At 32.4% G+C, this 17397-nt stretch overlaps 1 protein-coding gene across 1 annotated transcript in view; it reads right to left on the bottom strand.

Moving 5' to 3' along the window:
* Positions 1 to 16995, bottom strand: part of LOC103083722 (serpin B6-like) — a 39011-nt gene extending 22016 nt beyond the window's left edge. The window contains exon 1 of the mRNA XM_007467341.1: positions 16930 to 16995. Within this exon, the coding sequence (XP_007467403.1) occupies positions 16930 to 16995 (66 nt within the window). The remainder of the gene's footprint in view (positions 1 to 16929) is intronic.
* Positions 16996 to 17397: the final 402 nt, after the last annotated feature.

Below are 17397 nucleotides of genomic sequence, written 5' to 3'. Positions count from 1 at the left end.
GGTTGCCTTTTCTCTCTCTTTCCTGTAGCTTTAAAAAAATAGGAATCAAATTTATGTTAAGGTTTGCCTCATTCTACCATAAGCTAATCATCTAAGAACATATCACTTAAAGATGCGCTAAATAAAATCTAACATTTTACATTTAATATTATTTTCAAAATGTGTACTCTATGCTAATTAAATGCAAAAATATTTGGGGGATATGGAACTGTATGATTGTAGGAAATTATTTATATAATATTTATATATAAATATATATTACAATATTATATGTTACAATAATGTTCTATATAATATATGTACACATATAAACATAAATTATACTTACATTTAACCATAGGTATATCAATGTACATATTTTTGTTGCCAAGTAGTATATCAGTGATTTAAAAAAACTTTCAAACATAGAAATATATTAAATTAGTATAATATTTGTGGAATAAGTGGAGTAAAAATAAATAAGAACCAGGGACTTCCCAGGTGGCGCAGTGGTTAAGAATCCACCTGCCAATGCACAGGACATGGGTTCAATCCCTGGCTCGGGAAGATCCCACATGCCTCAGAGCAACTAAGCCTGTGTGCCACAGCTACTGAGCCTGTACTGTAGAGCCCACAAGCCACAACTACTAAGCCCATGCGACACAACTACTGAACCCCATGTGTCCTAGAGCCTGCACACTACAACTACTGAACTCATGCCCCACAACTATTGAAGCTCGCATGTTCTAGGGCCCACGCGCCACAACTACTGAGCTCACATGCTGCAAATACTGAAGGCTGTGCACCTAGAGCCCATGCTCTGCAACAGGAGAAGCCTGCGCACCACAACGAAGAGTAACCCCCACTTACTGCAAATAGAGATAGCCTGTACGCAGCAATTAAGACCCAATGCAGCCAAAAAATAATTATATAAAAATAAACTAAAAATTTTGAAAATATAAGTACCAGAAGGAAAAATGCACTACATAAAAAAGTTTCTACACTTTTAAAAATTTTAATAGAGAAAATTTTAAATCTCTATGGAATTCAGATTCATTTAGTTGTGTTTAATACAGTGACTTCACCATTTTATTGTAAAATATTTACATTTGTAATGTCAGAAATTAAATTATTGTAACTATAAAATTTGATGAAGTAATTTATATATGAATTTTAACACAGGAAGGATATAGTTATTCAAAATTGTTTTAGTATTGTTTCAGACAAACAATAGTTTGTTAAGACTATTGTTCCCCTTCCCATTTTTTAGTTTCCTTTAATTATAATTTTTAGCACTCTCTTAAATAAACTTTGGAATAATATTTTATTCCCCCAATATAATTAAAATTTTTATCAGAATTATAGTGATTTTAAATGTAATTGAAAATACTAGATATAGTTTTGTTGTTCATGCTTTTTTCATAGTAATAGATTAATTTATATTTATTGGTATTTTGGGTTTATATTTGTGTAATCTCTTAATATAATAGCTGTATGTTTTTTAGTGTTTATTTCTAAGTAGTTTGTTTTTAACTTTTATTGTGTTAGAGATTTCTTGGTCTCAATTTATTTACTGGCATATAGAATAGCTATTGTATTCTATACATTCATTTTAAACATTTGCCAACATGTGTATATCTTTTATGATTCTAGCATTGTTTGTTGATTGTGTTAGGTTTTCTAATCTAAGGTAACATACATTTTAGGAAAATACTAATAAATAAATTCATCTTTTAAAAATTATTTATTTTATCTCTTAATCTTATAACTCTGGCTAGAGATTCTAAGCTAATATTAAATGATTGTTGCAGTTTTTATCTTGCTACTGATAGAAATTTCTCTATTTTCCTTTTATATTTTTACTGAGTATTTTAAAATTGGAAATAAATGTAGACTTCTATCAAAATTACTGTGAGCATTAATGTACTCATATCTTTCCTCAACATGATTGTGTTTTAAATTATACTAATATATTTCCTAATAGTAAACCAGGTCTTCATTTTTAGTATCCTGCTTATTCTGAGTGAATGGTTACCCTGTCACACTGCTTTACTAATACTCTGCTTAAAACTGTGGACTCTAAATTGAAACTGAAGTTGTTCTGAATATATTGTGCATTGTGGTCTCTGATTTTGGTTCATCTAATAAAATAAGTTGTGAAACCAATTTAAATGATTTGGAATTATCATTCTCTCCAATATTTGAGATAAATTATTTGTAAAAACATAAGTATGTAGATCCTCTTTAGGGGTAAAATAGGTTAATAGATTTTCTGATTCTCTTTACTTCTGACATCTTACTTTTATTAATCTTTTCAAAGAAAGTGTTTTTGGACATATTTGTAAATATTTTCCATCTTATCTAATTTAATATAGTTTTGCTTCAAATTTAATAATTTCTACCTTTAGACTTTTGATATTTTTATGGCATAACTTATTTACCTATATTTGGTTGATTTTTATATTTGTTTTATATATTTTTCTTAATTAGGAAAACATTTGCTGTGATTTCCCTATGACTCAAGAGTTGGCTGTATTCTCTCATCTTTTATCTTTAATTTCTAAATTAATACAGAAATGGAAATAATAATGGGATGCACTTTGTAATGAAATAAGAAGCAATTCTGGAAATTTGGGTATCTCTTCCTTTCATTAATAAAAGATGTGGTGATTTTGCTCTAGGAAGACCCACACATTTGGGGTGTGCAACTGATATTATTAATCATCTTTCTTTTTCTCCCATGTATTTCTGTAATACTGACTTGATATTTAATATTAGCCCTTCAGCATTCTTATTTACACACTTACTTTTTTCTTTTCTTAATGTCCAAATAAGGGGATGATGATGATACTAATTGAAGGTTAAATTTTATTGTCCTATTGAATTTCTTTTTAGTTTCCAGAGAAAGTTTAGAGAAAATATTTAATATCTACATTCTCATTTTCAATTCATAACAACTGTACTGAGTGTTATATTAATTTTCTTATTCTGTTCTCATAATACTGTGGAAGGAGAGCTATTTTTATCCCCATTTTACAAAAGAGGAATTAGGCTTATAAGAGACAAGAAAAAAATTAGAATTTGAATCCACAAGTACGTAACTTTAAAAGTTAAGCATTCATATGTAGCATCTCACAGTAGACATTTTTTTTTAAACATCTTTATTGGAGTATTCTTGCTTTACAATAGTGTGTTAGTTTCTGCTTTATAACAAAGTGAATCAGCTATACATATACATATATCCCTATATCTCTTCCCTCTTGCATCTCCCTCCCTCCCACCCTCCCTATCCCACCCCTCTAGACATTTAAATAGAAGCAAATGCAACAAAAGAAGAAATTTCTGAATAATTAGTAGAATGTAATGCTTTAACCAAGGGATAAAAGTAAAGTAGGGAAATTATGAAGGAAAATAACCAGAGACTAAACAATGTATCTAAAATCATGAACACATCAATTTTAAGTGGGGCCTAATACAATTATGACTGAAGATTAAGCAAGATAGTTTATCAATGACACACAGTAGTTCAATATAGAGTTTTATGAGATAGGTTTCGAGAAACAGTCTTTTCTCTCTGGAAATTCTGATTCCAAAACAAAAAATGTTAACTAATCTAAAAAGAGTAGAGCTGCAGATATATGATACAACCACAAGATTGACTTGATTTGGTGCCCAAGCAAAGTTGCCAACATTTAGTAGGTTGAAGCACATATTCCAGGATATATGAAAATGCTAGCAATGGTGCCTGAATCCTCTGGCTTTGGAATGTTTACTTCGGAGCTATCTTGTTATCTGGAAGAAAGAAAAACAGCCGTAAACCCATTCAACATAATTTATTGACAGCAAAGCTTATTTATGCTTCTATTTTGATAAATAGATGAAATAGCAACTTGCAGCACATGAGCCTTTTGAAATTCATTCCATGCTTAAAAATAAGGGGAAATACATGTGGTAACACACATTTAGAAATTTAGCAAACCTCAGACTTTTATTGTGAGATATTTGATGAACTCAAACACAGCTGTGTACACTTTTACCAATTACATATGGCATTTTCCCTCAAAAACAGCAAATACCTATTCATACTATCAGCCTACTTATGATGACACCGTCCTGATTAAAAAATATCTTTTTTCCTCCAGAGAATATTTATAAAGGAGAAAGGCTTGTTTTCAGCCCATGCACAGGCTGAAAGTCAATGAGGAAAATACTGTTTCTAGAATAATTTAATATCCTGATGAAGCCCTAAGTGTTATTAAAAACAAACCAGTTTGATTAAACGAGATATGAATGACCATTGAACAAATGAATGGAAAGTCTACTGGCATGATTTGTATGGCAGGTTAAAATAAAAATAATAGAGTATTTCAAAGAATTCCACCTTATAATTTGATACCATGTACTTTATCATTGGTTTAAATTAATTTATTTTAAAGATTTTTTTTGCATGGTGTGGGTAAAAACCACCTAAAAATAGGGAAAAAATAAAACATTGGACTTGAAATAGTCTTTGTCAGACAATGAAACATTGTTTATGTATACTTTCCTCAAAAGGTAGCAAAAATATCAGCATAATAATGCAACAAAAAAATAAGATACTAAAAACAAAAGCAGAAGCAAACAACATTGTGGATAGTATATAGATTCATATATGAAATTCATATAATTTATTCCCATATGTACATCTGTAGAGCTCTTATATTTATCATTAGCTTCATGTCTTTTAGGTTCCTCTCAGCTAAATAACAGAATAACAGTTTTTATGAGAGCTCAGATCAATTATCAAAAAATTTATATATATAAATATACATACAAAAATTTTTGATTATATATATATAAATATATGTATATATATGTGTGTGAAAAAAATATATATATATATATGCCGGTGAAAAAATATCAAAAATATCAAATGTATAACAAATATTCAATTGTAGTCCTAACAGGAAAGGAGGGTGAGAATATGGCAGAATGGAATATTTGAAAAAATAATTATATGATCCTTGAATCCCATTCCTGGGCATACATCCAGAGAAAAATATGGTTCAAAAGGATACATGCACCCCAATGTTCATTGCAGCACTATTTATAATAACCAGGACATGGAGGCCACCTAAATGTCCATTGACAGGTAAATGGATAAAGAAGATGTGGTACATATATACAATGGAATATTACTCAGCTATTAAAAAGAATGAAATAATGCCCTTTACAGCAACATGGTTGGACCTGGAGATGATCATACTAAGTGAAGTAAGTCAGATAGAGAAAGACAATTATATGATATCGCTTATATGCAGAATCAAAAAAAAAATACAAATGAACTTATTTACAAAACAGAAAGAGACTCACAGACTTAGAGAACAAACTTATGGTTACTCTAGGGGAAGGGTAGGGGAGAGGGACAGATTGGGAGTTTGGGATTAACATGTTCACACTGCTATATTTAAAATAGATAACCAACAAGGACCTACTGTACAGCACAGGGAACTCTGATCAATATTCTGTAATAACCTAAAAGGGAGAAGAATTTGAAAAAGAATAGATACATGTATATATATAACTGAATCATTTTTCTGTACACCTGAAACTAACACAATATTTTTATTATTATTATTATTTATTTTTTATTTTTGCAGTACACGGGCCTCTTACTGTTGTGGCCTCTCCTGCTGCAGAGCACAGGCTCTGGACGTGCAGGCTCAGTGGCCATGGCTCATGGACCTAACCGCTCCATGGCATGTGGGATCTTCCTGGACCAGGGCATGAACCCGTGTCCCCTGCATTGGCAGACGGACTCTCAACCACTGTGCCACCAGGGAAGCCCTAACACAATATTTTTAATCAACTGTACTCCAATATAGAATGAAAAATCTTAAAAAAAATTTTTAAAAACAGGTAAAAATTTCCCAATTTGGTGAAATACAAAAGAAATATAGATATAAACAGCTCAGCAAATAAAAGCAGGATAAATACAGAGAAAATTACATCTACACATATATTTAAACTGCTGAAAACTGAAGATGAAGAGAAAACCTCGAAAGCAGCTAAAATAATACAACATATGGGGGAACAATGTTTTAGATAACCATTGACCTCTCATTTGAAACTGGAACCAAGAAGATAATAGATTCTTTAAGAACAGTGAGGAGAAATAAAAGGACAAATCAAAATTTGAAATCCAGTTTCAATGTCTTTGAGAATTAAGGCAAAATATATTTTTACATAAAAGGAAACTAAAAAAAAAAAATATATAGTAAACAGACTGCCCTACAAGAAATTCTAAACAAAATTATATCAAGAGCAGAAATGTAACACTCAAGTTTCAGGAAGGGATGAAGAATATCAAAATTAATATTTATCTTGGTAAATATAAAAGACTTTCTTTCTAAATATCCACTTTTATTATGTATAATCAATAGTTTATGTAGGCACTTGCCAGTACAAGTAGATAAGAAAAATACTTTAAAACATATAAAATATAGAAAGGAAAAATTAAAATTGTTTCTATTTTGATATTATATAATTGACTTGTAGAAATCCTGAGATATACACAAAACCAATTTTAGAACTAAAAATTGAATTTTTAATGTCACAGTATTCAAGGTTAATATTATTGAAAACCATATTTCAGATACTAGTAACAAACAATTGGAAACAGTAAAAACCAATTCTGTTATCAGTAGTATTAAAAATAAAAATAGCTAGGAATAAATTTACCAAAAGTTGTCCAAGAATTCTACACTGAAAAATTTTAAATATTGCTAAGACTAAAATAGGAAAAAGCAAAAAATTGGAACAAATGACATAATTATGGAATGGAATACTCGATGCTGTTAAGATACTAATTTTTCCAATTGATTTATGGATTCAATACAGTCACAATCATATAGGCATACTTTGGAGATACAGCAGGTTTGTTTCCAGACTACCACTGAAAAGCCAATATTGCAATTAAGTGAGTCACAATTTTTTTTTTGCTCCCGGTGCATATAAAAGTTATGTTGACATTATATTGTACTATAGTGTATTAAGTATTCAATAGAATTATATCCATAAAAACAAAGTACATACCTTAATTTAAAAATACTTTATTGTTAAAAATACCAACCACCATCTGAGCCTTCAGTGAGTTGAAATCTTTTTGCTGGTGGAGGGTCTTGCCTCACTGTTGATGGCTGCTGACTGATCAGGGTGGTGGTTGCTAAAGGTTGGGGTACCTGTGGCAATATCTTAAATAAGACAAAAATCAAGATTTCCCCATCTATGGAAACTTCCTTTCATGAACAATTTCTCTGTAGTACTTAATGCTTGTTGATAACATGTCACCCACAGTAGAACTTCTTTCAAAATTGGAGTCAATCCTCTCAAACCCTGCCACTACTACATCAACTCAGTTTATGTAATATTCTAAATACTTTGTTGTCATTTTAACAGTCTTCTCAGCATCTTCAACAGGATTAGTTTCCATCTCAAGAAACTACTTTCTTTGCTCATCCATAAGAAGCAACTCCTCATTCCTTAAAGATTTATCATGAGATTGCAGAAGTTCAGTTAGATCTTCAGACTCCACTTCTAATTCTAGTTCTCTTGCCATTTCCACAACATATTAGTGACTTCCTCCACTGAAGTCTTGAACTTCTCAAAGTCATCCATGAGGGTTGGAGTCAACTTCTCCTAAACTCCTGTTAGTGTTGATATTTTGACCTCTTCTCATGAAACAAGTGTTCTTCAAGGGATCTGGAATGATGAATCCTTTCCAGAGGTTTTCAATTGACTTTGCCCAGATCCATAGGAGGGATCATTATCAGTGGCAGCCATAGCCTTACAAAATATATTTTAAAAATAAAAACACTTGAAAGTTGAAATTACTCCTTGACCCGTGGGCTGCAGAATGGATGTTTTGTTTTCAGGCATGAAAACATCACTAATGTCATTGCACATCTCCATCAGAGCTCTTAAGTGACCAGTTTCATTGTCAGTGAGCAGTCATATTTTGAAAGAAACCATTTTTTTCTGAGTAGTAGGTCTCAACAGTGAGCTCAAAATATTCAGTAAAACATGTTGTAAACAAATGTGCAGTGATCTAGGCTTTGTTGTTCCAATTATAGAGCATAGATCAAGTAGATTTAGCATACTTGTTCAGGACTCTACGATTTTCAGAATGGTAAATGAACACTGGCTTCAACTTAAAGTCACCAGCTACATTAGCCCTAACCAGAGTGGTGGCATGACCTTTGAAGTTTTGAAGCCAGGCACTGACTTCTCTCTACCTATGAAAGTCCTAGATGACATCTTCTTCCAATAGAGGGTTATTTCATCTACATAGACAATTTGTAGTTTAGTGTAGCCACCTTCATTAATTATCTCAGCTAGATCTTCCAGATATCTTGCTGCAGCTTCTACATCAACACCTGCTGCTTCACCTTGCACTTTTATGTTATGGAGATGGCTTCTTCCCTTAAACCTCATGAGTCATCTGCTAACTTCAAATTTTTATTCTTCAACTTCCTCACCTCTCTCAGCCTTCATGGAACTGAAAACAGTTAAGGCCTTTCTCTGGATTTGGCTTAAGGGAACATTGTGGCTAATTTGACCTTCTATCCAAACAGAGCTTTCTCCATACCAACGATAAGGCTGTTCCACTTTCTTATCATTTTTGCGTTCACTAGAGTAGCACTTTTAATTTCCTTCAAGAACTTTTCCTTTTCACTGACAACTTGGCTAACTGTTTGGTGCAAGAGGCCTATATTTCAGCTTATCTCAACTTTTGACATACCTTTCTCAGTGTTTAATTATTTCTAGCTTTTGTTTTAAAATGAGAAATATGTAACTCTTTCTTTCACTTGAACACTTAGAGACCATTTTAAGCTTACTAAATACTGGCCTAATTTCAATATTTTTGTGTCTCAGGAAATAGGGAAGCCTGAGGAGAGGGAGAGAGATGGGGGAACAGGTGGTCTGACAACATTTATCAATTAAGTTTGCCTTCATGTATGGGTAGGGGTTTTGGCACCTCAAAAAATTATAATATTAACATCAAAGATTATATATTATACATCACCATAAAATATAATAATAATGAAAACGTTTGATATATTGCAAAAAATTATTGGAATGTGACGCAGAGATACAAAGTGAGCAAATGCGGTTGTGAAAATGGCACCTATAGACTTGTTAGACACAGAGTTGCCGCAAACCTCCAGTATGTAAAAACAAAGTAACTAACTGAAAAGCATAGTAAATAAAAGTGCAATAAAATGAGGTATGCCTATAATTGAAGTAAGCTTTTCTTTAGTAGAAAATTACAAATAGAATCTAAAATTTTAAATGGAAACACAAAGGACACAGAATATCCAAAGTAATCTTGAGAAATATAAATGAAGTTGTGGGAACTAGTCTATCTGATTTTAAGTCAGTGTGTTACTGGCATAGGATCAAAAAAAGATCAATGGAAATAAAAGAAATTCCAGAAATAGATCCACAATTTTGTGATTACTTCATTTTTTTTTTTACAAAGAAGAGCTGAATATTAAAATGGAGCCTGTATTCCTACCTCACATCATATACAATATTAATTCAGACTTATAATGTATCTAAATATAAAGTAAAAAATCAGAAATATTTTAGTGGAATTGTAGAATAATCTTCATGATTTAGTGGTAGGCAAAGTTTTCTTAGACCATGTAAAGAAATAACTTAAAATTTTAAAAAATAAGCTTCATCAAAATTAAAACTTCTGCTCATCAAAAGGCAGAATTAATCAGTGAATAATTAAGCCACAGTCAAGGGGGACATATTTATAAATGATTTATTTGAAAAAGATGATAACTATTGTATATAATTTCTATAAACTAATAAAGATAAAGACAAGTTACAAATAGTTAATGAGGGCCCATTTTGCTCAACATTATTAATAATTAGATAAATACAAATTAGAACCACATGAGATACCACTTGTCGACCAAAATGGCTCATATAAATATTAGAGAGAAATAAAAAGAGAGAGGCATCATCAAACACTGGTAAGTTTGTTGAAATGGAAAACTCATTGCTTATGGGAAGTTAAAATGGTAAAACTATTTTGAAAACTTACTAGTGGTTTCTTACAAAACTAAATATATACCTACCGAATGACCCAGCCATTCAACCCCTATATATTCACTCAAGAGAAATAATAATCTTTGTTGAACTTAAATAAAATATTATATAATTTTAACTACTATTAATAACATCCTAAACATCCTAAACATCATGAATGGCTCTCAAAAATATTATTCCATATTATGAAAAAACTTTTCCAGAAATATGTCACATATAATTTTATTAACATGAAATTCTGGAAGAGGGGAAACTATTATATGGGAAAAGAAAAGGACAAAATGGTTGTCTCGCAGGGATAGGAGCAAAAAAATAACTAGGGAACTCGATAGGGAGATTTCTGAGCAAAGGTAAACCTCTGTAACTAGCTAGTATTTTGGGTTACACAGGTAAATACTTTTTTCTAGACTTTTTGAATGTATACTTATGAATTGTATATTTAATTGTATGTAAATTCTACATTAAAATTAAAATCCTACAGATACCAAACTCAAATGGATGATATGCATACTTAGAGAATCAGGAAAATTTTACTTCAAAATTTATTAAAAATAACATGGATTAATGGTTGTGTAGAGAAGTGGGTCAGACATATGATAGAGCAAGAATAATAAAATATTAATCTGCAAAATATGATTATAGGTATTCTCTGTTAAATTATTTCAAATTTTTAGTATGATTGATAATCTTAACGAAATGTTGGAAAAAACAAAAATTGTCTTCTGGAATTTTACATTTTGTTTTTCTTTTGAAGCCCCTTTCACCCACTACTAATTTTACAGCAATCATGCTCATCATTCAGAAAGCATGGGAAACTAAATGTTAAGAAAATGTCATTAAATCACCAACTAGAGAATCTTTACCAAATAATGAAGGATCCATATTTCTAACACAAGTTTCACTAGGTGATCCTGGTCAATTTCCTCCTATGTTCCACACCTCAGGTCCATGTCTAAGAATAATCTCTGAGTTTCCTCTCAGCCCAATTATTTTAGGATTAAGAATCTGTGTCTATATTCTCATAATCAAAGGCAGTATTAGAATATTCAGTGGGTATGAGATCTAGTTGAAATGGTACAGGCTTTGGAATTATGTGGGCTAGGATTTAAATCCCAGCTTCCATATTTTTGTAGAAGAAAAGTAGCATAGCTTCCTTAAGATTACATTAGCTAAAAGATGTGCTGCCTTATGATGCACTTCACACTCATTAAAGTTAATTCACCTTTTCCTTTAAATGTGTCTATAAATAGCCAAGTTATGGGTACTTTCAAATGAATGGAATTTACACAGTTGGAATAATTCTAAAATTCACAAATTGGAAATATTTTAAAACATTATATACAACTGTACATGAATCATATTCAATATCATAGTTCAAAAATTAATGAGAGTAGGAATGGCTGAAGATTGATGGTATCAGACTGGGTACTTCTTGGTCAGTGGAGAAAATTCAACACATCCTTGAAAGGAATTATTTTTTAATCATCTCAAAAATGTTTTTCAAAAATGTATACTTCATTTCCTTCAATGTGTCTAATCCTTTGGCAAATATGTAGATTCTGGGTCTTGAAAAGTTACTTAAAACAAAATTTAGATATAGAGTTTGAAGAAGAAATATGAAATATTAAAATATGCTTAAATATGTATTTTCTTATGTGTAAAGCTGGTTAGATAATAAATACCAGTATACTCTGTTGCTGAAAGGGAAAAATATATTTCAATTTCATTAACTATGGGTACTATGAATCAAGTCTATCCTAAATTACAGTCATTTTAAGTTGCATTACATAATATTTAGCACATATGCAAAAGGTATATAATCTATATAGGAAGTATGAACCAAAAAGAAAAAGACTTCTATAAGAACAGCTGGATCATTAACAACACTTCTGCCTGTACCTTGGTGCTTCTTCCCCATTCTTTATCCTGCTTTCCTCATTAAGCACCTGAAGTATATATTGTCTATAATCTCTTTGCTTTATATATTTTTATTTAAGGTTTTATTTTTAAAAGCAGTTTTAGAATCACAGCAAAATTGAGAAGTACAGAAATTTTCCATATACTCTCATCTTCACACATGCTTAGCCTCCCCCATTATCAACATCCTTTCTACTTACTTCATTGGAGCCCTTAGCATATTCATCATTGTTATTTGCAATTCCGGTTTGATAATTCCATCATCCCTGAATGTCTAATTCTGAAGTTTGCTCTGTCTCTTCAAATTGTGCCTTTAGCCTTTTGTTATGTCTCATAATGCTTGATAGTTGGACATGCAGTACTTGGCAAAAGGAATTGCTGTAAATAGGTTTTTAATGATGCAGTGGTGATGCAGGGGGAAAGGAAAATTTTTGTATTCCTATGACTGGGTCTCAGTCTTTTAGTGAGGCTATACCTCTGGACTGTTGACTTCACAAGAGTTTCTCAGGCTTCTTCTCCCCTCTTAGGTGGAACAGGATGATTAGAACTAGCTGGTATCTCCATTCCCCCAGGTTATTCAGGCTCTGATAATACTCCCGCAGGTTAGACTCTGGTTAACTAGCTTTTCCCGTGGCCAGACCTTGTTAATAAGAACAGAGTGCTTTGGCATATTGCAAAATTGTTCCTTTTCCCCTTCCCCTGCTAGAAACGCATGGGGATTTTTCTCTGATATTTACTGTGGAAATCTGGTCAAGTTCCTGGAGATAAATCTCACAACATCGAGGGGGACCCCATATGGCTGTGGTCCCCTGGAGTTTTTAACGCTCAGACTTGATCACATTGAGCCTCCAGCAATTCATCAATTATAGTTCAGATTTTCCTGCCCCTGCACCGGTTTGCAGGGTGGTTTTCACTCTTGCAAATCTCTGTTCCACTAAGCAGCAAATCCCTGTATTTTCCTGTCTCTCCAATCTTGGAGGCTGTGGTTTGCCTTATGTTTTTCCACCTATTATGAATCAAAGAAGAGTTGTTGATTTTTTGTCTGTTCAGCTTTTTACTTGTTAGTACTGAATGGAAATTTCCAAGCTCCTTACATGCAGAACTAGAACCAGAAGTGAAAATCATGAAACTTTAGAGGAAATAATTCATCAGGCTCTAACTGAGACCTAAAGATAGTGTGAAAGAGTAGGGTTTGTTCTAAAATTGTAATGATGCTTTACGTTTTTATGGACTTACATAGTCTGCTATGCATTTTTCCTATATACCATCTTTTTTAATTCTCACAAGGACACTCATCAGCAAGTTAGACTTAAAAGTGGCAATTTTATCATTAGTGACCAGCCCATGAGAAAAGCTATCCTGGAGTATGGGCTAAATAGATTAAAACTTTTATGTTGCACTCTGAAGAGCATTTTTCTCCAATGGTTTCCATACAACTAGTAGGTTACTTCCACCATCTTTGATTTAGCCCCACACATTACCATATATAGAAAGTTGTGGTTATGCAGGTTCAGCAAACAGATGTTGGCATATTAAGCAAGTAAACACACCATATCAATGACAGCAAGCATCTTTAAATTTGGGTGTTTGACCTGGAGTATATCATATAAAGAATAGCTGACAACTGTATGATTGTGTTTTGAAAGATTAATGGCAGAAATGAGCTGATTTTTCCTAACCTCAAGAAACATGTTCAAAAGAAATGCAGAAGACTTCAATTAAAAAGCATCTAAAAACTCTTTTTCCTAAATGATCCTGCTGTGTCAATTTTCTGTAATGTATATTGTATTTCTCTTTTGATCCTTTTATATCTTTTACGTATTGAGTGTTTTTGAGTCAGCAGTTTCTTATCCTCAAAACATCATTCACAAAACAGATTTGCTGCATATACTTTTTAAATGGGCTATGTACATTGTATTTATTTCCAAAGGTTTCAATTTGATTTTTTGACCTATTTATTTTATTGTGCTAAAAAACACATAAGGTTAAGTTTAGCATCATCATTTTAAGTATACAACTCAGTAGTGTTAAGTATACTCACATTGCTATGCAAAAAATCCTCTAGAACTTTTACCATCTTGCAAAATTGAAACTCTATATCCAAAAAAAATGAATTTCACTTCCACCCCAGCCCTTAGCAACCACCTTTCTAAATTCTGTTTCTATGATTTTGAGTACTTTACATATGTCACATGAGTGGAATTATATAGTATTTGTCTTTCTGTAAGTGGCTTATTGTACTTAGTATAATGTCCTCATGGTTCATCTGTGTTGTAACAAGTGACAGTGTTTCCTTGTATTTTTAAGGCTGAATATATAATACACATTTTCTTTATCCATTCGACATTGAACGTTTGGGTTACTTCCACCTCTTCCCACTTGTGCATAATGCTGTTACAAACATGGGTGTTTAAATATCCCTTCAAGACCCTGCTTTACATTCTTTTGGATATATACTCAGAGGCAGCATTACTGGATCATATGGTAATTCTATTTTTAAGTTTTTTGAAATTAATCTCCATACTGTTATCCATAATGCCTCTACCATTTTATACTCCCATCAATAGTGTTTGAATTTCTTTGTTTCCTTGCCAATGCTTGTTATTCTCTGCTCTTTTGATAGTAGTCATCCTGATGGGTATGAGGTGATATCTCACTGTAGTTTTGATTTGCATTTCTCTTACAATTAGTGATGTTGAGTATATTTTCATATGCTTGTAGGCCATTTGTATATCTTCTTGGGAGAATTGTATATTCAAATTCTTTCACAGTGGTTTTAAATCAGGTTTTTTTTTTTTTTTTTCATTTTTGAGGTGTAGAAGTTCCTTATATATTTTGGATATTAACCCCTTACCAACTACAAAATTTGCATATATTTTCTCCCATATGTAGTCCTATTTGTCTATTTTTGGCCTATTTTTTTTCTTTAACTTATCTATTTTTGTTTTTACTGCCTAAGTTTTGGTGTCATGTTCAATAACTTATTGTCAAATCCAATGTTCTGAAGACTTTTCCCCTATTTTTTTTATTCTAGAAGATTTTTTTTGTATTTTAGGTTTTATTTTTAGGTGTTTGTTTAATACTTTTGAGTTAATTTTCATGTATGTTGTAAAGTAAGGTTTCAACTTTGATTTTTTCAGTTTTGGATGTTCACTTTCCCCAGTACTTTTTGTTGAAGAAACTGTCCTTTTACCATTGTGTTGTCTTGACACCTTGACAAAAATCTTGTGTATATATACACAAGGGTTTATTTCTGTTCCACTGGTCTATATATGTCTTTATGCCAGTACTGCAATGTCTTGATTACTATTACTTTGTAGTTTTTTTTTTGTTTTTTGTTTTTTTTTTTGTGGTATGCGGACCTCTCACTGTTGTGGCCTCTCTCGTGGCAGAGCACAGGCTCCGGACGCACAGGCTCAGTGGCCATGGCTCACGGGCCCAGCTGCTCCACGGCATGTGGGATCTTCCTGGACCGGGGCATGAACCCATGTCCCCTGCATCGGCAGGTGGACTCTCAACCACTGTGCCACCAGGGAAGCCCTGTAGTATGTTTTGAAATCAGGAAGTGTGAGGCCTCTAACATTTTAAGATTCTTTTTGCTATTCAGAATCCTTTGAGATTCCATATGAATTTTAGGAAGTTTTTTTTTCTATTTCTGCAAAAATGCCATTGGGATTTCGATAGAAATTTCACTGACTGTGTAAATCACTTTGTGTAGTATGAATATTTTAACAATTTAAGTCTTCCAATCCATGAGTATGGGGTGGCATTTAGTTTATACCCCAACTTTCTTTGAATGTTCTCCTCAAATGTTGAGGTTCAAATATAGGCTGTGACATGTACAGATTTAAAAAAAAAATAAAATTGAACTCCGTTATGGAACCAAACACTTGTGGAATCAAATCACTTTAGAGGGGAGAGGATCTCAGCCACAGCCCTCAATGACACAATGACGAGAGCTGTTGTTAGTCTTCTTTGCTACAAAAGAAATTACCAAAAACATAATGACTTAAGACAGCACACATTTATTATTTCAAAGATTCCCTAGGTTAGAAAGTTAGACACAGGTTAAATGTCTTCTGCTCATGGTCTCAGAAGGCTGGAAAAAAATGCATTGGCTTTGTTGCAATTTCACTTGATATTCTTTTATACCCACATGGTTGTGATAGATTTCAGAACTTTGAGATTGTAGGACAGATACCCTCAGCTCTTAGAGGCTATCTGACATTCCCTGCTATATAGTCCTCTCCATATCTTTGCAGTTGGCTTATGCAAGACCAATAGGACATCTCCTGATTCTTGTCTCTAACTTCAAGTTCTTCTTTTAAGGGCTCACCTGAATAGGTCTAGCCCATTTGGGCTTGCAATTAATTCAAAGTCAACTTGTTAAAGACCTTAATTACTTCTCCAATATCTCTTTATTTTTGCTATACAATGTAACCTAATCATAGGAGTGATCTTATATCATACTTACACTTCCTGCCCACACTCAAAAGGAGAAGATTATATGGGACACAAACACCAAAGGGCAGAATTGTGCCTACCACAGAGTTCATGGCCAAATTTGTTGCAAAGCCTCCCAGAGAATCATATTTTCTGATTCCAAGGCAGATTCTTACTCAGATTTTTCCGAAACATACATATGTTTGTTTTAATCAGAAAATGTCTGTAATAAGGGTTGGCTCTTTTTAATTAGATAGATACAGGTCACCAATCTTGATTATATTCATGCCTAATTGGAAAAATAAATTTCTGAAAATCCCGGAATTTAAAATAATTTTGAACTTTCTGTGAGTTACATTAAAACTCATCCTTAATTTTCATCCATATTAGAATTTTATCAGAATAAATAAATATTGATATCAGCAGAATGCACACTAACTGTGAGGCAATTCCCTTGTGGATGATGTCCTTTCTTTTGAGAAGTTTTACCTTTTGGAAAGTCTCACCTTTTGAACTATTTAATTTGAAATGAGGATTTTCCATAGGTGGAGTCATCGAAAGCTCAGAGATTGAGGCTTTTGAATATATTACAAACATTTTCTTTACTAACATCTATATTTTATTAGAAGTATGGAATAATTCAGATATTTTTCATGATTTTTCTGTCTCTCTGTTATAATCTGAATATTTATGTCTTCTCAAAACTCCTAAGCCTCAAAGTTGATGGTAGGCTTTTGGAAGGTGATTATTTGTGAGAGATCTGCTCTCGTGAATAGGATTAGTGTCTTTATGAAGGAAACTCCACAGAGATCCCTTGCACCTTAGAGACTCCACAGAGATTCCTTGCACCTTCTATCATGTAAAAACACAGCAAGAAGACTAATGGATTGAGACATTCCCTAATCCTCTGCTACCTCTGGGAATAATAGCTTTGGAAAGGAGATAAAATGAGGCTGA

The sequence above is a fragment of the Lipotes vexillifer genome, unplaced genomic scaffold (assembly GCF_000442215.2).
Source record: "Lipotes vexillifer unplaced genomic scaffold, Lipotes_vexillifer_v1.1 scaffold714, whole genome shotgun sequence".
Taxonomy (NCBI): domain Eukaryota; kingdom Metazoa; phylum Chordata; class Mammalia; order Artiodactyla; family Lipotidae; genus Lipotes; species Lipotes vexillifer.
The sequence above is the reverse complement of the archived record's forward strand: the minus strand, read 5'-3'. Positions and strand labels throughout refer to the sequence as shown.